We start from the raw sequence: 25,022 nt of genomic DNA on the forward strand, positions 1-25,022 counted from the left end.
TGTTTGTTGGAAGATTTTTAATCACAGTTTCAATTTCATTACTTGTGATTGGTCTGTTCATATTTTCTATTTCTTACTGGTTCAGTCTTGGAAAGTTATACCCTTCTAAGAATTTGTCCATTTCTTCCAGATTGTCCATTTTATAGGAATAAAGTTGCTTGTAGTAGTTTCTTAGGATGCTCTGTATTTCTGTGGTGTCTGTTGTAACTTCCCCTTTTTCATTTTTAATTTTATTGATTTGAGTCCTCTCCCTCTTTTTCTTGATAAGTCTGGCTAATGCTTTATGAATTTTGTTTATCTTCTCAAAGAACCAGCTTTTAGTTTTATTGATCTTTGCTATTGTTTTCTTTGTTTCTGTTTCATTTATTTCTGCTCTGATCTTTATGATTTCTTTCCTTCTACTAACTTTGGGTTTTCTTTTTCTTCTTTCTCTAGTTCCTTTAGGTGTAAGGTTAGATTGTTTACTTGAGATTTTACTTGTTTCTTATGGTAGGCTTGTATTGCTATAAACTTCCCTCGTATAACTGATTTTGCTGCATCCCATAGGTTTTGGAGCATCGTATTTTGGTTGTCATTTGTTTCTAGGTATTGTTTGATTTCCCCTTTAATTTCTTCAGTGAACTCTTCGTTATTTAGTAACGTAGTGTTTATCCTCCATGTGTTTGTGTTTTTGACGTTTTTTTCCCTGTGACTGATTTCTAGTCTCATAGCGTTGTGGTCAGAAAAGATGCTTGATATGATTTCAATTTTCTTAAATTTACTAAGGCATGATTTGTGACCCAAGATGTGATCTATCCTGGAAAATGTTCCATGCGCACTTGAGAAGACAGTGTAACCTGCTGTTTTTGGCTGGAATTTCTTATAAATATTAATTAAATCTATCTGGTCTACTGTGTAATTTAAAACTTGTGTTTCCTTATTAATTTTCTGTTTGGATGATCTGTCCATTGGTGTGAGGTGTAAAAGTCCCCCACAATTCTTGTGTAACTGTCGATTTCCTCTTTTATAGCTGTTAGCAGTTGCCTTATGCATTGAGATGCTCCCATGTTGGGTGCATATATATTTATAATTGTTATAACTTCTTCTTGGATTGATCCCTTGATTATTATGTAGTGTCCTTCCTTGTTTCTCGTACATTCTTTAAAGTCTATTTTATCTGATATGTGTATTGCTACTCCAGCTTTCTTTTGATTTCCATTTGCATGGAAAATCTTTTTCCATCCCCTCACTTTCAGTCTGCATGTGCCCCTAGGTCTGCAGTGGGTCTCCTGTAGACAGCATACATATGGGTCTTGTGTTTGTATCCATTCAGTGAGCCTGAGCCTGGTTGGAGCATTTAATCCATTCATGTTTAAGGTAATTATCAATATGTATGTTCCTACTACCATTTTCTTAATTGTTTCAGGCTTGTTTTTGTAGGTCCTTTTCTTCTCTTGTGTTTCCCACTTAGAGAAGTTCCTTTAGTATTTGTTGTAGAGATAGTTTGGTGGTGCTGAATCCTCTTAGCTTTTGCTTATCTGTAAAGCTTTTGATTTCTCCGTCGAATCTGAATGAGATCCTTGCTGCTTAGTGTAATCTTGGTTGTAGGCCTTCCCTTTCATCACTTTCAATATGTCATGCTATTCTTTTCTGGCTTGTAGAGTTTCTGCTGAGAAAGCAGCTGTTAACCTTATGGGAGTTCCCTTGTATGTTATTTTTCCCTTGTTGCTTTCAATAATTTTTCCTTGTCTTTAATTTTTGTCAATTTGATTACTATGTGTCTTGGCGTGTTTCTCCTTGGGTTTATCATGCCCTGGACTCTCTGCACTTTCTGGGTTTGGGTGGCTATTTCCTTTTTTTGTTAGGGAAGTTTTCGACTATAATCTCTTCAAATATTTTCTTGGGTCCTTTCTCTCTTCTCCTTCTGGGACCCCTATAATGCCAATGTTGCTGCATTTAATGTTGTCCCAGAGGTCTCTTAGGCTGTCTTCATTTCTTTTCATTCTTTTTTCTTTATTCTATTCCATGGCAGTGAATTCCACCATTCTGTCTTCCAGGTCACTAAACCGTTCTTCTGCCTCAGTTATTCTGCTACTGATTGCTTCTAGTGTATTTTTCATTTCAGTTATTGTATTGTTCATCTCTGTTTGTTTGTTCTTTAATTCTTCTAGGTGTTTGTTCTTTAATTCTTCTAGGTCTTTGTTAAACATTTCTTGCATCTTCTAGATCTTTGCCTCCATTCTTTTTCTGAGGTCCTGAATCATCTTCACTATCATTATTCTGAATTATATTTCTGGAAGGTTGCCTATCTCAACTTCATCTAGTTGTTCTTCTGGGGATTTATCTTGTTCCTTCATTTGGTACATAGCCCTCTGCCTTTTCATCTTGTCTATCTTTTTGTGAATGTGCTTCTTGTTTCACAGGTTGCAGGACTATAGATTTTCTTGCTTCTGCTGTCTGCCCTCTGGTGGATGAGGCTATCTAAGGGGCTGGTGCAAGTTGCCTGATGGGAGGGACTGGTGGTGGGTAGAGCTGGGGGTTGCTCTGGTGGGCAGAGCTCAGTAAAACTGTAATCGCTTGTCTGCTTATGGGTGGGGCTTGGTTCCCTCCCTGTTAGTTGTTTTACCTGAGGAGACCCAACACTGGAGCGTACTTTGGCTCTTTGGTGGGGCTAATGACAGACTCTGGGAGGGCTCACAGCAAGGAGTACTTCCCAGAACTTCTGCTGTCAGTGTCCTTGTCCTCAGGGCGAGACACAGCCACCCCCTGCCTCTGCAGAAGAGCCTCCAACACTAGCAGGTAGCTCTGGTTCAGTTTCCTATGGGGTCATTGCTCCTTCCCCTGGTTCCTGATGTGCACACTACTTTGTGTATGCCCTCCAAGAGTGGAGTCTCTGTTTCCCCCAACCATATTGAAGTCCTGCAATCAAATCCCGCTAGCCTTCAAAGTCTGGTTCTCTAGGAATTCCTCCTCCTGTTGCTAGACCCCCAGGTTGGGAAGCCTGACGTGGGCCTCAGAACCTTTCCTCCAGTGGGTGGATTTCTGCAATATAAGTGTTCTCCAGTTCGTGAGTCACCCACCAAGCAGTTATGGGATTTGATTTTATTGTGATTCCTCCCATCCTACTGTCTCATTGTGGCTTCTCCTTTGTCTTTGGATGTGGGATATCTTTTCTGGTGAGTTGCAGTGTCTTCCTGTGGATGACTGTTCAGCAGTTAGTTGTGATTCCAGTGCTCTCACAAGAGGGAGTGAGAGCACGTCCTTCTACTCCGCCATCTTGAAATGTTTATTATCTTGACTGTGATGATGGTTTTAAACGTAGACACAAATATCAAAATTTATCAAATTTTATAATTTAAATATAGGTCATTTTTCTTATATGACGTATACCACAATATTTTTTTCTTTGCTGTAAAGAACTTTGTGGCTGAAATAAGGTAACTAAGGAAGAAACTGGGAAATGATGAGATCAAAGCGGCACCAGATCTGTGCAGTACTGGCACTGGTTGGTAATGGTTTTGATTAAAATTTCATTGGGAGAGGGACCTTGAAGATGGCTGAGGAGTAAGATGTGGAGATCACCTTCCTCCCGACAAACACATCAAAAATATATCTACATGTGGAACAACTCCTACAGAATACCTACTGAATGTTGGCAGAAAGCCTCAGACTTCCCAAAAGGCAAGAAAATCCCCAGGTAACTGGATAGGGTAAAAGAAAAAAGAAAAAAACACAGACAATAGGGACAGGACATGCAACTTTGGGAGGAAGCTGTGAATGAGAAAAAGTTTCCACCCACTATGAAGCCCCTTCACTGGCAGAGATGGGGGGTGGCGGAGGGAAGCTTCAGAGCCACAGAGGAGAGTGCAGCAACAGGGGTGCAGAGGGCAAAGCGGAGAGATTCCTGCACAGAGGATCGGTGCCGACCAGCACTCACCAGCCTGAGAGGCTTGTCTGATCACCCGTTAGGGCAGGTGTGGGCGGGGAGCTAAGGCTCTGGCTTCAGAGGTAAGATCCCAGGGAGAGGACTTGGGTTGGCTTCGTGAACACAGCTTGAAGGGGGCTAGTGCACCACAGCGAGCTGGGAGGGAGTCCAGATAAAAGTCTGGACCCGCCTAAGAGACAAGAGACTACTGTTTTACAAGGAGAGGGGATTCCTTCCCTGTCTGCCCACAGAAGGCAGAGCACCGCCTAAACGAGCTCCAGAGACAGGAGTGAGCCACAGCTATCAGATCAGACACGAGACATGGGCATGAAACGCTAACACTGCTGCTGCAGCCACCAAGAATCCTGTGTGCAAGCACAGGTCGTTATCCGTAGCCCCCCAGGAGCCTGTGCAGCACGCCACCGCCAGGGTCCCGTGATCCAGGACAAGTTCCCCGGGAGAACACAAGGTGCGTCTCAGGCTCCTGCAATGTCACGCTGGCTTCTGCCGCCACAGGCTCGCCCCACATTCCAATTATAACTACCGTACCGCTGCCTCCCCCCTGGCCTGAATGAGAAAGAGGCACCTAATCAGCCGATGCTTTACCCCGGCCTGCCTGGGCGGAAACAGATGCCTGAGGGTGACCTACACAGACAAGTAGGGCCAAAAGCAAAGCTGAACACTAAGAAATCTGAGAATAAAGAACAGAAAGGGAAGTTTCTCAGTGCAGCCTCAGGAGCAGCGGATTAAATCCCCACCATCAACTTGATATACCCTGCTTCTGTGGAATACCTGAATAGAAAACAAACCTTCCCAAAATTGAGGCCATGGACTTTGCGAACAACTGGAGCTTGGGGTTTGCTGTTGTGACTGATTTGCTTCTGATTTTTATGTTTATCTTAGTTTAGCTGTTAGCACTTTTTATCATTGGTGGATTTCTTTATTGGTTTGGCTGCTCTCTTCTTTATTCTTTTAGTATTATTATTATTTTTTCTTCCTTTTCTTCTGAGCCATGTGGCTGACAGGGTCTTGGTGCTCCGGCCTGGGGTCAGGCCTGAGACTCTGAGGTGGGAGAACAGAGTTCAGGACGCTGGACCACCAGAGACCTCCCGGCCCTATGTAGTATCAACTGGCGAGAGCTCTCCCAGAGATCTCCATCTCAATGCTAAGACCCAGCTCCACCCAACGGCCAGCAAGCTCCAGTGCTGGAGCCCCATGCCAAATAACAAGACAGGAACACAACTCCAGCCATTAGCAGAGAGACTCCCTAAAATCATAATAAATTCACAGACACCCCAAAACACACCACGAGATGCGGCCCTGCCCCCAGAAAGACAAAATCCAGCCCCACCCACCAAAACACAGGCAACAGTCCCCTGCACCAGAAAACCTACACAAACTACTGAACCAACCTCACTCACTGGGGTCAGGCACCAAGAACAACAGGAACTACAAACCTGCAGCCTGTGAAAAGGAGACCCCAAACACAGTAAGTTAACCAAAATGAGAAGACAAAGAAATACGAAGCAGATTAAGGACAAGGTAAAAACCCAAAAGGCCAAACAAATGAAGAGGAAATAGGCAGTCTACCTGAAAAAGAATTCATAGCAAATATAGTAAAGATGATCCAAAATACTGGAAATAGAATGGAGAAAATACAAGAAATGTTTAACAAGGACCTAGAAGAAATAAAGAACAAAGAAACAATGATGAACAACACAATAAATAAAATTAAAAATTCTCTAGAAGTAATCAATAGCAGAATACCTGAGTCAGAAGAACAGATAAATGACCTGGATGATAAAACAGTGGAAATAACTACTGCACAGCAGAGTAAAGAAAAAAGAATGACAAGAATTGAGGACAGTCTCAGAGACCTCTGGGACAACATTAAATGCACCAACATTCAAATTACAGGGGTCCCAGAAGAAGAAGAGAAAAACAAAGGGACTGAGAAATATTTGAAGAGCTTATAGTTGAAAACTTCCCTAATATGGGAAAGGAAATAGTCAATCAAGTCCAGGAAGCACAGAGAGTCCCATACAGGATAAATTTAAGAAGAACCATGCCAAGATACATATTAATCAAACTATCAAAAATTAAACACAAAGAAAAAAATATTAAAAGCAGCAAGGGAAAAACAACAAATAACATACAAGGGAATCCCCATAAGGTTAAGAGCTGACCTTTCATCAGAAACTCTGCAAGCCAGAAGGGAGTGGCAGGACATATTTAAAGTGATGAAAGGGAAAAACCTACAAGAAAGATTACTCTACCCAGCAAGGATCTCATTCAGATTTGACAGACCAAGTAAAACCATTACAGACAAGCAAAAGTTAAGTGAATTCAGCACCACCAAACTAACTTTACAACAAATGCGAAAGGAACTTCTCTAGGCAGGAAACACAAGAGAACAAAAAGACCTACAATAACAAATGCAAAGCAATTAAGAAAATGGTAATAGGAACATACATATTGATAATTACCTTAAATGTAAATGGATTAAATGCTCCCACCAAAAGACACAGACTGTCTGAATGGATACAAAAACAAGACCCATATGTATGCTGTCTACAAGAGACCCACTTCAGACCTAGGGACAGATACAGACTGAAAGTGACAGGATCGAAAAACATATTCCATGCAAATGGAAATCAAAACAAAGCTGGAGTAGCAATTCTCATATCAGACAAAATAGACTTTAAAATAAAGACTATTACAAAAGAAAAGCAAAACACTACATAAGTGGTCAAAGGATCAATCCAAGAAGATGACATAACAGTTGTAAATATTTATGCACCCAACATAACAGCACCTCAATACATAAGGCAAATGCTAACAGCCATAAAAGGAGAAATCAACAGTAACACAATCATAGTAGGGAACTTTAACACTCCACTTTCACCTATGGACAGATCATCCAAAATGAAAATAAATAAGGAAACACAAGCTTTAAATGACACATTAAACAAGATGGACTTAATTAATATTTATAGGACATTCCATCCAAAAACAACAGAATACACTTTCTTCTCAAGTGCTCATGGAACATTCCCCAAGATACATCATACCTTGGGTCACAGATCAAGCGTTGGTAAATTTAAGAAAATTGAAATCATATCAGTTATCTTTTCCAACCACAACATTATGAGACTAAATATCAATTACAGGAAAAAAACTGTAAAAAATACAAACACATGGAAGATAAACAATACACTACTAAATAACCAAGAGATCACTGAAGAAATCAAAGAGGAAATCAAAACTACCTAGAAACAAATGACAATTAAAACATGATGACCCCAAACCTATGGGATGCAGCAAAAGCTGTTCTAAGAGGGAAGTATATCCCAATACAAGCCTAACTCAGGAAACAAGGAAAATCTCAAATAAACAATGTAACCTCACACCTAAAGCAATTAGAGAAGGAAGAACAAAAACTCTAAAGTTAGCAGAAGGAAAGAAATCATAAAGATCAGATTAGAAATAAATGAAAAAGAAATGAAGGAAACAATAGCAAAGATCAATAAAACTAAAAGCTGGCTCTTTGGGAAGATAAACAAAATTGAAAATCCATTAGCCAGACTCATCAAGAAAAAAAGAGAGAAGACTCAAATCAGCAGAACTAGAAATGAAAAGGGAGAAGTAACAACTGACACTGCAGAAATACAAAGGATCATGAGAGATTACTACAAGCAATGATATGCGAATAAAATGCACAACCTGGAAGAAATGGACAAATTCTTAAAAGAGCACAACCTTCCAATACTTAACCAGGAAGAAATAGAAATTACAAACGGACCAATCACAAGCACTGAAATTGAAACTCTGATTAAAAATCTTCCAAAAATAAAAGCCCAGGCCCAGATGGCTTCACAGGCAAATTCTATCAAACATTTAGAGAAGAGCTAACACCTATCCTTCTCAAACTCTTCCAAAATATAGCAGAGGGAGGAACATTCCCAAACTCATTCTACGAGGTCACCATCACTCTGATACCAAAACCAGACAAAGACGTCACAAAGAAAGAAAACTACAGGCCAATATCACTGATGAACATAGATGCAAAAATCCTCAACAAAATACTAGCAAACAGAATCCAACAGCACATTAAAAGGATCATACACCATGATCAGGTGGGGTTTATCCCAGGAATGCAAGGATTCTTCAATATACACAAATCATTCAACGTGATACACCATATTAACAAACTGGATAAAAAGGATATGATAATCTCAACAGATGAAGAAAAAGCTTTTGAGAAAATTCGACACCCATTTATGATAAAAACTCTCCTGAAAGTAGGCATAGAGGGAACCTACTTCGACACAATAAAGGCCATATATGACATACTCACAGCTAACATCATTCTCAATGGTGAAAAACTGAAACCATTCCCTCTAAGATCAGGAAGCAGACAAAGTTGCCCACACTCACCACTATTATTCAACATAGTTTTGGAGCTTTTAGCCACAGCAATCAAAGAAGACAAAGAAGTAAAAGGAATACAAATTGGAAAAGAAGAAGTAAAACTGTCACTGTTTGCAAGTGACATGATACTATACATAGAGAATCCTAAAGATGCTACCAGAAAACTACTAGAGGTAATCCATGAATTTGGTAAAGTAGCAGGATACAAAATTAATGCACAGAAATCTCTTGCATTCCTATACAGTAATGATGAAAAATCTGAAAGAGAAATTAAGGAAACACTCCCATTTACCACTGCAACCAAAAGAATATCATACCTAGGAATAAACCTACCTAAGGAGACAAAAGACCTGTAGGCAGAAAACTATAAGACACTGATGAAAGAAATTAAAGAGAATATAAACAGATGGAGAGATACACCATGATCTTGGATTGGAAGAATCAACATTGTGAAAATGACTATACTACCCAAAGCAATCCAGTGATTCAATGCAATCCGTATCAAACTACCAAAGGCATTTTTCACAGAACTAGTACAAAAAATTTCACAATTTGTATGGAAACACAAAAGACCCTGAATAGCCTAAGGAATCTTGAGAAAGAAAAATGGAGCTGGAGAAATTAGGCTCCCTGACTTCAGACTATACTACAAAGCTACAGTAATCAAGGCAGTATGATATTGGCACAAAAAGAGAAATATAGCTCAATGGAACAGGATAGAAAGCCCAGAGATAAACCCACACATATATGATCACCTTATCATTATAAGAGGCAAGAACGTACAATGGAGAAAAGACAGCCTCTTCAATAAGTGGTGCTGGGAAAACTGGACAGCTACATGTAAAAGAATGATACTAGAACACTCCCTAACACCATACACAAAAATAAACTCAAAATGGACTAAAGACTTAAATGTAAGGCCAGACACTATACAACTCTTAGAGGAAAACATAGGCTGAACACTCTATGACATAAATCATAGTAAGACCCTTTTTGACCCACCTCCTAGAGGAATGGAAATAAAAACAAATGGGACCTAATGAAACTTAAAAGCTTTTGCACAGCAAAGGAAACCATAAACAAGACCACAAGACAACCCCCAGAATGGGAGAAAATATTTGCAAATGAAGCAACTGACAAAGGATTAATCTCCAAAATATACAAGCAGCTCATGCAGCTCAATATCAAAAAAACAAACAACCCAATCCAAAAATGGGCAGAAGACCCAAACAGACATTTCTCTAAAGAAGATATACAGATTTCCAACAAACACATGAAAGGATGCTCAACATCACTAATCATTAGGGAAATGCAAATCAAAACTACTATGAGATATCACCTCACACCAGTCAGAATGGCCATCCTCAAAAAATCTACAAAAAATAAATGCTGGAGAGGCTGTAGAGAAAAGGGAACCATCTTGCACTGTTGGTGGAAATGTAAATTGATACAGCCAGTATGGAGAAGAGTATGGAGGTTCCTTAAAAAACAAAAAATAAAACTACCATATGACCCAGTAATCCCATTACTGGGCATATGCCCTGAGAAAACCATAATTCAAAAAGAGTCATGTACCACAATGTTCATTGCAGCACTATTTACAATAGCCAGATCATGGAAGCAACCTAAGTGTCGATCAACAGATGAATGGATAAAGAAGATGTGAAACATATATACAATGGAATATTACTCAGCCATAAAAAGAAACGAAATTGAGTTATTTGTAGTGAGGTGGATGGACCTAGCTAGAGTTTGTCATACAGAGTGAAGTAAGTCAGAAAGAGAAAAATAAATACCATATGCTAACACATATATATGGAATCTAAAAAAAAAAAAAAAAAAAGGTTCTGACGAACCTAGGGGCAGGATAGGAATCAAGACCCAGAGGTAGAGAATCAGTTGAGCACATGGGGAGGGGGACGAAGTGAGAGAGGTTAAGCTGGGACGAAGTGAGAGAGTAGCGTTGACATATACACACTACCAAATGTAAAACAGATAGTGGGAATCAGCCGCATCGTACAGGGAGATCAGCTTGGTGCTTTGTGACCACCTAGAGGGGTGGGATAGGGAGTGTGGGAGGGAGACGCAAGAGGGAGAGGATATGGGGATATATGTATATGTATAGCTGATTCACTTTGTTATACAGCTGAAACTAACACACCATTGTAAAGTAATTACACTCCAATAAAAATGTTAAAAAAATAAAAATTTCAATGGGAAGGCATTGAAGAAATTTAGGTCAGGATATGATCTGATTTATATTAAAAAAGTACTAGACTCACAGACCTGTGAAATCAAAAGAGACTCTATGCTCCTCAAGTCCAGATGATCTTTATTTTAAGAGATCCACTGATTTCCTAGAAGTTCTTCAAGCACCAGCTAATATCTGTGTGTGTGTGTGTGTGTGTGTGTTCTAATGAAAGGTTCATAGCCTTCATCAGCTACTCAAGACATCTGAGCATAAAATATTAAGGACCACACATATATTTGACTTATCTGAATTTAGAGTTGAGGAAACTGAAGCCTAGACAAGTTAAATGATTTGTTCACAATCACAGAAATGATACGTGGATGAGGTCATAATGGGTTTTTGATACTGACTACCCCCTCTCACCTGATCCCTTCATGTCTTCCCACCCCAGTGCTCTTGATTAACAGTACACAATCCTAAGTACCTGGCACACAGTACCCAAAACAAATATCCACTGAACACTGAATGAGCTAGCCAAAATCAACAGTAGCATATATGCACCAACTATGGTCCACAATAGATTATAAGCCAATACAAGTGTTTGGAAACAGTCCCTTATAACTCTCTCAACAAATATGAAATAAGCTACTGACTTTATTAAGCTCAGGGAAAAATATGCAGTGAGGCCAACATTCACATTAATTGCAGGGGCAGGGTACATTGGCAGAAGCTTTCTGAAAAGCATTTGGCCTCCCAAAGTTCACACCCTCAGGGGAATCAATCCTAAGGAAATATTGAGAAGAAGCCAAATATTTACATAAAGGATGTTCACAGTAAATTCATTTATAATTATAAAAACCTGAAAACAATCTGTATGTACAATAAGAAAGGACTGGTCAAGATGATTATGACATTGTATAAAATGGAATATTATATAGACATTCAAAGTCACATTTTGAAGGTTAATATTGAAAAATTCTAATAATATAATGCTCCATGAAAAATCAGCATATAGATATATAGAAGAGGAATACAGGAGGGAGGGAGATAGAGTGAGAGCAAGAGAGAGAGTGATGAAGATGGAGATAACAAGACGTACTGAGCTGAACAGTGAGTAATGGTGAAATGTACTGAGCTTGAAAAGTGTAATTGGTGGTTTATTTTGTCACTTACATAAGTCTCCAGATTGCCTATGATAAGTGAGCATTAGTTTCACAATCAGATGAGAATAATACATGATAAATAACAAGGAATTCATCTTTGAATATTACTGTGAGCCTTCCCTGGGCTATGGAGTGAAGAATAACATATAACTGGCATTCAACAGCTGTTGTTTCCTACCTTTAAAGACAAAGACAAATGAGTTCATGCTTGAATCGTAGCAATAGTGATTTCGATTAGGTATAAATAAAACTGCTTAACTCTAAGGTCATATGGCGTAGTATATTTCACAAGAGAGGTTTCACATCATCCTTCAGAGACTGTTCCAGAAAGTGTAGCTAGCTACCAGTCTCAGATAATATAAGGTCATTTCCACAACAATCCAAGTAGATGAACATGATCATCTCAAATTCTTTCCCAGCTCTAAGCTCTATGAAAATATAAAATGATCTACTTTAATAGAATTAAGAGGTCTTAAGTTACTGAAACCAACCTGTATTTCCTTTCTCAGACCTGAACACTAATAACATAGCATTACTAATTAGACCCTGCTGTTCACGTGATTTCTACAAAACCACAAATGTACCAGCATAAATTGAATCAATGCATTTCAGAGTCATGTTTCTAAAAAGCAAGGTAGTCACCCCTAATATAATGTTTTTGGTTCAGCATTGACTTTAAACTGAATTCAAGAGTGTTGAAACTTAACAAATAGATTAGTATCTCCAATCACAGAGGCAGAACTCTCGTGATCATCATAATTAATAATTATAGCAAATGAGTACCCACAGATACAATGACTTACCAGATATTAATAGAGGAAGTTTAGTGAGAGAGTTACACTTAAAAAGTGTCTATTAGACAGAAGAGAGGAAAACAAAATCAAATGACATTGAGGATTATATCACATACCTATCAGATGAGTGAAATCAATGTCTAATCTTTGTCTGTACTTGAAATCTGGGTCCATACCACTGCAGTGCAGCACTATCTGTGAAACACACTCCTCAACTATTTTGTAATACTGTGGCCTGCAAAAGAAAAGTAATCTTGAATACCTTTTCTACATATACAAATCAATTTTCTTAAGAAGTGATTCTACATGATAAAGAAAACTAGGTTATTTTCTAGCAGGCTAAAAAACTCTTTTCTAGCCATTACACTCACTCTAGAGGAATATGCCTAAGCTTAAAGATGGGCTGGACGTTATAGTGCAAAACCCATTGTAATATAATCAGCTGTGAACACTTAGTGACTTAATACTCTAGTTTGCAGGGATTCATGCTTGTGTTCAAAGATACTTATCAACCTTATCTACTTACTTAAGCTATTGTTCCTAAAGTTAATAAAAACAAATGACTCTTTAGTTCTACATCTATGGATACAGAAATGGTTCTAAGCCTCTCCAAGTTCTCAATTTCAATAAGGAATGAGTACCTTGGCATTACATGGCAAACAATGTATTGAATTTACTGCCACACTTTTACTCAAGATAGCTATAACAGCTTTTACAAAACTGGACTCAGCCACTTATGTTACAGACTACTCCAAAGATCTATTTATACACATATTTTAAAAGATCCATTTTGTAGAAGCATACACACTAAATATGTATGGCGATAGCTTCAATTTGTTCAAAGTGTCAAAGGTTTTGAAACATTTCCTAATTCTGTAATCTATCAAGGTAATTCTGGCCTTAAAAATGACCACTTACATACTTCAAAAATTTTTAAAAGGCACTTTTTGCATTAAAATTCAGGGAAAATTTAGTATTTATCAGCAGCTAATAAATTCAACAGAGAAAATTCAGAAAGAAATACTACTATGGACAAGCTATGACATAAACATCCCTAAAATCAGTGTGCTGATAACTAGCCAACCTACTAAAAGTCTGCAAATAAAGGCAAACATATTCTAATTGCTCTTATATGTCTTTTGTCATGGGGCTGATCTCAAGGATAAGAATAAATAGTAATATGTATTACGCATCTGAGTCTTTTTCAAGTCATCATCAGATCTAGGGTAAACAACATTGGATTATAATCAATCTAGTCAACGACTCTGGGTAAACAGGGAAAACACAATGGTTCTCTTTCAGGACAAATTAATTATCCATAGGTAGAATAAAAGTGCTAGTCGCACATCTACCTCACATGGATGTTCTCAGGATGAAAAGGACGTCATGTTAGAACAACTTCTCGTTTATTCAAAGTTACTGAGAAATGGATGGTTTCACACAAATTATTTCCCCAGGTAACTGTGTACCCATGGGCACAGTACCCCTTTAGTTGCCAGCACTTATTTGAGGAAACAACAATCATTTTGGTTGGATTACTATCTTTCCTGTTTAAAAAAACCCAGCATATTTTAAACATTTTTCTATGTCTCTGTAACATCATGATGCCCATCAGTTATTGCAACTAGCCTGAACTATAAAGGGAACTATAATAGTTCTCTATGGACTTTAGAATTGTCATTTTTGTTGTGACTGTACCCGACCCCATGGTAGCCTTCCTTTGCCCTTTAATCAAGCAAGGTTTGAGAAATCAGAGAACCTAGGTTGCTAGAATTTCATGCATATTAGAGTATGAAGAACAACTAAGAGTCTCTTAAACAGTTAAATATAAGATCATGGTCACCAACTTATGGATAATTTCAGTCATTCAGAAACCCTTCTCTAATTTTCTGGTTTTCAGATATATTCCCAGAACTACACTCTGAAATTTCTGACTTTATGGATTATTATATTCGTTTATTTAGAAGAATTACATTGCTGTGTATAAAGCTGAAATATTAGTAATATTATTTTCTTAGATAAGATCACACCTATTTTTAGATAATACTATAAAAGAGGAATAACAATAGTCTTATTAAAATATAAAAGGACTTAAAATGCTTACTAAATAGCAAATGTTATCATTGCTGTTTTTATTATTATTAAACTTCTGAAGGAGGGCTTCCTTCAGCTACCAGGTTCAAAAAATTATCCACATCCACACACCCTGTGCACACTAAAGTTAAAGCACTTTTACCACATCACAATATAGTGATACTATCTCTATATTCTATTGTCCATACCACCACATTATATAAATTCATGGGAAGTGTGGCAGATACTGCTAGATGTCCTATGATGTCCACTCTTCTCTTTTTCCTTTACTATTTGAACTTTATGTTTACCTGTGTATATTGCTTGCCAGGATAATATTTCCCATTTCCTTTCACTTATTGCTTCATAAAATCATCTCAGAACTTAGTGGCTCAAAACAATAACATAATCTTATTATCCCTCACATTTTTGTGGGTAAGAAATTCAGGAGGAGCCAATCAAGTCCGTTGGCTCAGATCTTACACATGGCTTCAGCCAGCTAGAGAGAGACCTAGAAGAATAGGGTAGACTGAACATAAAAAAAAAAAAAAGTACGAGGACTTAAAAGTTTTACCATAGACTCTTCAGAGCTTACTCTGTGCCACAAAAGAAATTCATCATAGGGTCAGTAAAATCTGTTGGGTTCATTGCTACTGAAATGGCATACCCCGTTTTTATAAGTATATTCTTCTGGCCCAATTAAAAATAGATTGACACCTTTTTAAAAATGTTATCTAGAGTCGTCAAACTCTTATACTCCATGCATATATATATATATATATATATATATATATATGTGCATACACTGTCTAGACCCCACTATATTGTTAATTTTCCTTTAAACTCCAATTCAAATTATACAAATTGTACTCTCATAACAGCCTCTTACCTGATATAATAATCATTTCTGATGAGCAAAAAATGTTGTAGAATGGATAATAAGTAATTTTCAGCAGCAGTGTCCTTCAACATATTATACAGAAGATGGTACACTTCATTCATATCAGTGGAAAGTAAGTAAAGGAAAAAAATCAAGGATTCTTGGTAACAGTTTCATTCATAACAAAAGCAGCTTCAGTTTTGAAAACACTGATATATCATTTTGTTTGCATTACTGTTTCTAAACCTTCAACTCCATGTTCCAGTATTTAAAACATTTCCATAAAGAAGTTTAATCTATGGATCACTTTAATCTTTTAACAAGTGAAAGAGACTTAGAGTATTTCCAAGACCATTTAACCATTAAACGTTTAAATGATCAGCTGTTCATTATGTTTTAAAATTCCAGCTTATAGTTGGTACCATTAGAACAGCAATGCCATTAATGAAAATGTTTTTTTCTTGACCTTCCTGTGGTTGTGATGGGAACCTATATTATGCATGCAAGCCAATACTCCTGTCTTTTCACTGCCCACATAAAATAGTAAGGCAAATAAGCATTGTGTGGGCTGCTAAAAGTTCATAAAAACCAGTTTTATTTTATACAGATGAAACACTTACTACATATGAAATCACTACTGTTTGCATTCATTTGTATGTCAGTATTTGATAAGGAACTTGAAACATATTTTTCTTAGGATATAAAAAGAGTGGTAGAAGTTTAAATGCTTTTAGTAAACTAGAAAACAGATTTAAAAAATGGATTCACTTTTATAAGAAAAGCGAGCACCTAGAAAAATCGATGTAAAAGAAAAGGAGAAGAGGAGATGTAATCCAGCATCTTAAAAATAACCTGAAATGTCAACGTTTTCTCTGAAATAGAATTAAGTATATGATGGATTACTTCTTAGACCCCATGTAAGAGTGTTGTGTTAAAGTCGCATAAGGTCCTTTCGATGGCTACGGAATAGATCCAAAAATAGCTTTCTGATGAAGAGAAATTTATATAAAGCAAGATATTTATTAATTGATACAAAAAGCATTTAATATTATGGAGACCACTGTAGGCTAGAGTCACTGATGAAGGATAAGAAATTACTAGAAATTATCTCTCATAATAACAAAATTGTTATTCATTGCACTTATCCAGTACTCGTGTAAGACGCTTTGATAGGAACATTGGAGGAAAAAGTTGAAACACTTGTGCCCTCCATCTCATAGGCACAAAGAAGTGTATACAAATAAGGCAGATGCAAGCAAAGCACTGTAGAGTGAGGAGGAAGATGGAAGAAGACGTTATAGAGAAAAAGTCCAGCTCAAAGGTCATTTTCGTTCTGAAGTATTTCCCAATTTCCCCAGAACCCATAAGTAAGAAATTTAATGGGTGTGAAACAAATGGCCAGCAATGCTATGACAACCATCTTTTAGATCTAAAATCATTTTGTATAAAATCATTGCCATAGGAAGATTATATTCTAGTTGTATTTGACTCAAATGCTTCTACTCTAGCATCCTTGTTATAGTCAGACCCTATCACATCTAAACTTTTTTCCCCCGCTAAGGAACCAAAATATTTGGATTGAGAATAAGACATCTATTTGAATTGAATGATATCTCTAAATCACTGGAGTACCATTTAATAAACTGAAAAAGTATATTACCTATAGTCACATATGAACTCACTGAACTTTTCCCCCCAAAAATCCTTATCCATGAGGAATACTGCCTTAGGCTCTTGTCTATTCAAGACCGTTGAGCAGAGTAAACCTATAATGCAGCAAGCCATCGTGTGGATTTCAATACAGTCTGTGTAAATCATCAGGACAGTCTGACAATTCTTCAACATGAATCTCAAGGACAGCATCATCGTGAAGTTCTAATATAAATAAATGGATACAAATTGGGCCGGCAGACAAGAATTCTAATAATGGTTCACAAAATCACCCACAAATCCCTTTTTCACAGTACATGCAAAATGATTTCTGTGGTTCGTCAAAAGGATATTCCATTTCTGCTCGAATGTCATTGAGACGGTGTGATAATTCAGTTAGGTCGTCCTCTTTGTTCTCATCAAATACTTTCAACTGAATATCAAGCTCGTCATTCTCTTTTTCTTTCAGATCCTAATATATAAACAGAAAACTTAACAGACGAGTAACAGTTTGACAACCCCATACTTTGGCAATAAAGGCCTGACACTATTATTCATCTACGTACACAGAAGCAATTTCAAATACTGACCCAGGCACTTGGTTTCCTGAAAGAAAGTAAACGTACTCTGTTTTTCTATTTTAAAATGAAAGAACCTCATTACATTCACCGCATTTCTTTTCATGCTCCAAATTTTGACGATTCACATTAAAAAATTAACGATCACTTTCGCAAGGGAAAAAAACTAATTGCTACAAACCCACATTAAATGCTGTCGTTTTGACTAAACACACTAATCAAAGATCGCAAAAGAACTCATGCAGTTAGAATATTCACATATGCCTCTGGCAAAAAATGCGAATATAGATCAATTGTATTAATGAAGAACAAATGCAAGGATATATTCAAGGACAACAGTCCCAAGTATGGCGTGGAAAGTTGTAAAAACAAATTTACTTTAAATGACATTTTGTGATTTTAAAGCAAAAAGGCGTCAGGACTTTTTAATCAAGATGCACAACTAGCTTCCTCCCCCACCTTTTATTTTTGCTTAGCCGAATCACAAAATACCAACTTGGGCATCAAAGAGACCTGTTTTTGTAATACATTATAAGCACATGCATTACAAACCTCTGATAATTTTCAAAATCATAGTATAAACAAAATCTTTGGAAGCATGCCACACTAGAGATTGTTGGGCTTAATATATATCACCTGGAATATCTTTTAATATGTGTCCATTAAGTTGCCGCTTTCAAAACCCAAATCGATAATCACAACTGTGGATGCTCAAGGGTGATACCGAAAGAGAGACTAGGATGTTCAGAGCTGAGCTTGAACTCTAAAAGGAAATGCAAGCACGGTGTACTTCAAATTAGGTCGATTAAACAAACTCGGATCCATTTTTTTGTTTCTATTTTTGTTCAATAGGACGATTTTAAATGGAGATGCAACCGCTATTACTGAAGCCAAACACAAATTTATGCAATTTCTAGGTGTTCTTTTTCTAACGTTCACATACATAATAATTTACCTACAGAGCATATGAAAATATTAATATGTTTCTATATAATTGCATATAAAATACATAACAAATACATGTATTTAAACTTAGTTTCCTCTTGAGTAATAATTTGTTTTAGGTCTAACTTTCCACTTTGAAAGGGAATGAAGAAATTTATTGGAATTAAAGTTATCTAACATTGGTGAGTTATATTATCAGGTGATTTATGAACTCAATTCAGGAAAGAGCAGGAGCCAGACACACCCAATATGCTGGTCATTGCAGAAAAAACCTTTAATACGTGGGATAGGAAGGGTGGGAGGGAGGGAGACGCAAGAAGGAAGAGATGTGGGAACATATGTATATGTATAGCTGATTCACTCTGTTATAAAGCAGAAACTAACACACCATTGTAAAGCAATTATACTTCAATAAAGATGTTAAAAAAAAAAAAACTTCATGGGTAATGTAAGGAGCTGATAAGAATACACTTTCATTCTCTCAAAAAAAAAAAACCTTTAATACATTTTATAATATGGATTTTTTCCTTATTCTTATGTTATAAGATATTCTTTCTTAGATGTTCACTATCAGACTTTAACACATTCAAATATGTTTGAAAAATAGAAAAAACAAGTTAATTAAATACTGTCATTTAATCAGCATCAGAACTTTACAAAACATGGACTCAACCTTCATGATTAAAATATTTTCAGTGAAAATAACTGGTTAAATATTTATTTCAGTTTTTAATTAGGACAACACATTATTTATATAAGATATATAGTATGTGAACATGTACAGCACAATATAAAAATATAGATATGTATAAATGAAATATCTCATAGTGTTCATTAATAATGCTCCATTAAAATATATATGCATATCTACATACACACACATATATAAAAACTTCCTTTCATTCAAATGTCAAACCTTGAAAGGTATATTCAAAAATTTTGATAAAATAAACATTTAATGAATTAATAAAAGTTTCATATAGCACAAATGTGACAGATACCCCATTGAAAAAAGGGAAATGCATCACTGAAGTTTGTATTTTAAATGAAGAATGGCATAAAATTACTGAATTACACTACTAATAATTACGTGAAATACTGTAAATATGTTTCAGTTATTTTTTAAACAGATTTGCTGTACAGATACGGAATATTTTCAGCAGATTCTCTAAAACATATAATTAAGTCTCTATAATATGGTGTACTTCAAAGGAAATCAAAGTCCATTACCAGCACATGACTGATTACCAGTCAAGCAATCAAAATTGATTCTTCAAAAGAGTAAGAAAGGGTTTGTCGGTCTTTTAAAAGAAGTTAAGAATGCCTGCTGCCTACAGACACAATTTCTTACTATCTTGTTCCTTCACATATCTGACTTATCTAATATTTTCTTAATTTATTTAACTAACTAAAAGGCAGATGGAGAAAACTTCACAAGAAATCAATGTAAGTTAACTACAGAGAAAATACTATTTTAAAAATCACTATATAGTGTTTAATAATTCATTTGTCCCAAATTACTAAAGCAAATTTATAAAAAGTAAATTTTCCATGTAAGTGAAATATAAACTCTCTTTAAACATCATAATTTATCTATAGAGACAGGGCAAATTTTGAAAATAAATTTCTACAGAATGTAATTAAAATAACTGTCCTTGTCTTGAGGATTCTAATAATTATATGAAACAAAAGTTTCACTCTACTACAATGATGGTCTCATGGATTACTGAAATACTAAGAACTATTAAGAACTATTCTTCCCCAACACCTAATGATTCCAGATATTTATAATTTTTGATCCATGTATCAACAATTTATATTAGCCCTAGCCACGTCTAATTTGCTGCTTTGAATATGATATATTCCAGAAAATTAGGAAGCTCCTCCTGTTAGAACAATGTATAACATAAGAGTAAATAGGATAAAAGCCAGGATATTAAAGACTCATCTATGAATATATTATTAGGTTCCCATGCATGTGTAAAAGATGTTTGATATTACTATAAATTCTAGTGGTTGAAATGTAAATATTTAGTAAATTAGATAGCTAGACAGCAGTTGACATGTTAGGTACATCTAGTATACATTAAAGCATGACCATTCTGACTTTTGCTCCAAATTGTGATAATAAAACTACAAGGACAACAGCAACAGTAGTGAAATGTATGGTATTAAGGGAAGGACCTCTAATCTCAGGGTCTGTCTGCCTAGATTCTGATTCTCATATTGTATATCAGAAATACCTGGGGAGGATTATTTTCTTTCAAACCAAACATCTCTGCCCTACCCCCAATAAGATTTTGATAGACTCTCTTTAGGGGGACATGCCCAACTTCTTGAGAACCAGAGCCCTATTTAGCCATATTTCACTCCATTGTCACAGGAAGAAAAAGAAATTGAGAATCCTTGTAGGTTCTATTCCAAAACTTTAAGAGGCAGAAACATGACACTTCTCACTTTCCTCTTGCTGAAGGATCCCTGAGATCTAAGAATCAGGGCATACTGAAGAGATGTGATAGTTAAAGAAAAATCTAGCTGGAAGCATAAGTTAAGAGGTACAGGGTACCGCAAGGGGCTTTATATACAGCTATAGGGCCAATGCGAAAGTGTAGCTAAGAAACACTGATGCAAAATCTTAGCTGTCAATGTAACCAAAGGAAAAATACCATGAGACCACTGAACCCAGCAGAAATGAGCACACCCTGGCAAACATGCAAAAGGTAAGGACAAGAGCTACTGTGCATACCCTTTCTGAAAAGATGAGGACTTAAATAAATTGAGAGTCACAGTTTTCTTGACCAGCCATTCAGTAGCATACGGTAGAAAGCGAATGTTTAATTATAAATAGACACAGGGAAATGAAAGCTGGAATAGACAGCAGTAACTAAGGCAGAAAAACATGGCATATTAGTAAACGAGTAGAGGATCTTCAGGAGCCCCTGAGGCAAACAAGTGTCCAAAGACATGATTACTCTCCCAGAAACAGAGGACCAGCTCCGAGAGGACAAGGATGGAAACACTGAGTAGGCAATTCAAAAGCACGCTAGAATGAGGACTGTAATATTACCTCTAGCTACATAAGACCACAGACTTTTCATGAGGAGAGATTTGTGACAAAAAAAGAATGTGTGTTACATACACTATAACTAGTGAATGTGCCTAAGTTAACTGCATATTGAACCTCTATTCGGGTCACTTATGATGATGCTTTGATTCACTGCAACCAATTCCTTGCTTTTTAAAGTCATGGATGAAAGAACCATTCAAAGTGGAATTGACATAGAAATTTCTAAAACCTCACAGACCCAATCATATATCTTATTAAAATGGGTTTCAATAGACCCAATTGTATATTTTATGATGATGAGTTTCAACCACTTTCAGTTAAGACTATCAGAAGACAAGTTACAGACGCATGCTACACACTAGTCCCTCACCAGGAAATATCCCTGATTTTGCTATTTCTAATACCCTAGGAATACCTTATATACATGCTCATTGACATTTGTTTTATTTTGTTTTTTCTTTCCTCAGTCCTTTTATTCCCCACCCCTACATTTACTTCTTGTTTATCAGGTATGGTCTAAGTAGTTTAAATAAAGAAACTAGTGAGATTTTACTTGTCTCCTTTAAAAATGCCATGGTCTTGAACAAAATCCTTCTTTAGTTAACATACTAAGCAAAGTATAAAGTCATGGTAGTTGTATTTCTATTTATAAAATAAGTGTGCTCATTTATCTTAGAACAAGTCTATAACGTTATTTCAAAAATGTTTTTAACAGTATCACAATTAGCACAGATATCCACACTCAATTTAAGAAATAAAATTGTTTTTCTTTAGAAAAGATGCTACGGATTTATAACAAGAATACCATCCTTATGTTATGTGTCTAGAATATACTAATCAAAATTTTATGCATACTTATGCTGAATATAAAGGAAATCAATCTAAGTTATCAAAGAGGAAAGCAAAAAATTTTAATGAAAAATTGAAATGGCAAAAAAATAGCAGTCTTTTATGTTCTCAGTACTCAAAGTCAAAGGAAAGTTCCCTTTCGACTTCAAGAAGACCAAAAAAGCCATCACTTCTGGACATATCATTAGCTGAATTCCAAATCATCAGTTTTATGTAGAGACTAACACTACTGCAATATCAAAAAGCTTACAAAATGTCCAGTACTTTACAAAAGGAAACGGCAAGGCACATTTATTTACTTTGCTGAAAGTACTTTTGTCTAAAGAGAGAAAAACATTAAAGTTCATAAGCATAATAAATGTGCACATTCCACTTACTGGTAACATTGTTTTTAGTCCTGAACGAAGGAATTCATTCCTTAAATGTATTCGAAAATCAAGCTCATAAGGAGATGTGACAAGGGCATTTATAAACTGCATGCAGGCCACCTGCAATTAGAAAGTAAACTTTGTTAAAAACAAGTTTTTTTAAATTAAAGAAATAATGCATTCAGAATTTTTTTCCATTTACTAAAGGAATACATACATATATTATGAAATACATCAAGAAATGCAAATGTTTATATAAGTATAATGATTATGACTTTACAGTAGAAACAAAAAAAATAACAATAGAGTTTCTAATGTCCAGAGAAATTCTAACGAAGATATGATGGTTGGTCAAGTACTGCTATGCTTTGCTAAACAATATGAAGGAATATTAAACTTTCTCTGAGAAACTCCAAGTTCCAACAGTGTGGATATAGAGCCCTTTAAAAAGATCATGAAATGTATCTTTCATATCCAGCTGTCCTCAGAGGGCGCTTGGCCTCAATTCTATATGGTTATAAACACTTTTCTAAAATAACTCAAACAAAGCTATAAAAGTACCCTGATGTTAAACAGGGAACAGTGATAACTTAGAGATATTATTACACTGAGTTACACTCTCTCCATTCTATTATTGGATAGATTTGCACAAAATATAGAGTAGTAAACTATATGAATAAGATGAATTAATTTACTATATAAAAAAATAAATGCAAGTGAATTAAGATCAACTAGAAGGCACTATGACACAAATACTAATGTGCATTGCATGGTAAAGTAAATATAAGAGCTTGTTTTCAAGTAAAGGTGATTCATTACTTAGACTGATGCTGGAAAATGGGTTTTGGTTTTCTTCTGTTATTGAGGTTCCCTATTATAAAAGAGGAGGGAGTTATTTTCCGGTAATTGCAAGCTAGGAGAGTGTCAACCAAATGCTAACTGCCAAGTGTTCCAAAGATTATTCCTCATTTTTGGAAAATGCTGCTCACGTCTAAGGCAATTGGCTAATAGTTTAAGAGCTGCACATTGAAATTTATTATTTTTAAAGTACGCAATGAGTCTAGTGTTCAAAGAGCTGACTGCAAGGGGACCACTGTAAAATACCAGATTTAGTAAATATGTTAAGTATATATAGAAAGGGGCACAAATAAATCAATAGTTAGTATGGAAAAACACATCAGCAAAAGAAAAATATTTCAAATGTATTTTGACTTGACCACATCCAGACCTGTTATTATGATAGTGATTTTTTTCAAGTAGAGACAAATATTAAAAGCTATATTGCTTTTATTGTTATATCTTTATCTTATGCATTTAAGCTGTTTTGGGGGAGATTAGCCTATCTAGCTCACATCCAGGTTCAAAAATCATAAGTTGCATGCATTAAAAGGGATTATTGAGGTTGTCTCTAACATTACTAGCTATCTAAATGATAATTGAACAATTCAGTCCAATTCTTATGAATGCTCAAATGTCAAGCTAAATCACTTAGACATCTGACTAAATATTTGCCATTGACTTGGCATTACCTCAAAAGTCATATCAGATAAGTTATTATGATGCTTATGCCTTAATGGGTTACTTAACCTTCCTGTTTACAGTAAGAAAATGTTTAAGTATTCATATAGTTTCAGTAGGCTGGAATATAAGTTTGCATAGTGTATGAGTCCATAGGTATATTATGACTGTATTTGCATGAATGATTCTTGTTATGTTACAACTTTGACCTGACCGAACAAGCCAAAATACATGTCCAATCCAAAATTAATAGAGAGAAAAGTTGCCATCTGCTAGGATTGTTTTTGCCAGAAGAAATTCTAGCTTAATGGCTTGTATTAATACCCTACAAGCAAAGAGAACATTTCCATAAGAAACAAGTTAATGAGTCTTGGAATTGTACCTTTATACAATAAAAGTATTTGGATCAGGAAATTATAAAAATAGTAAAAGCCAAAAAAATTAATGAATGTAACATCAAAATAATTTTACATTTAATAATATAAATGTTGCAATGCTTTTAAATACTCATTTAACGCACAATGTATGATATATAACTAAATGCTAAAAAAAGAAGTTACATCCATTGACTATAGTAAAAAATAGCACACACTTTGAAGTCAGTAGTTTAA

The 25,022-nt window shown here is 35.8% G+C and overlaps 1 protein-coding gene across 3 annotated transcripts in view; it reads right to left on the minus strand.

The window, feature by feature from the left end:
- The window catches only part of DIAPH2 (diaphanous related formin 2), an 887,827-nt gene that overhangs the window by 610,193 nt on the left and 252,612 nt on the right, over nt 1-25,022 (minus strand). For all 3 annotated transcript variants that reach the window (XM_022580795.3, XM_089904292.1, XM_089904291.1), the window contains 4 exons: nt 22,903-23,013; nt 17,440-17,558; nt 15,446-15,562; nt 12,600-12,718 (listed from right to left, as the gene is read on the minus strand). In XM_022580795.3, coding sequence (XP_022436503.1) covers nt 12,600-12,718; nt 15,446-15,562; nt 17,440-17,558; nt 22,903-23,013 — 466 coding nt within the window. The remainder of the gene's footprint in view (nt 1-12,599; nt 12,719-15,445; nt 15,563-17,439; nt 17,559-22,902; nt 23,014-25,022) is intronic.

The sequence above is a fragment of the Delphinapterus leucas genome, chromosome X (assembly GCF_059928025.1).
Source record: "Delphinapterus leucas isolate spDelLeu-1000000601 "Yukka" chromosome X, BTC_Dleu_Yukka2, whole genome shotgun sequence".
Lineage (NCBI taxonomy): Eukaryota > Metazoa > Chordata > Mammalia > Artiodactyla > Monodontidae > Delphinapterus > Delphinapterus leucas.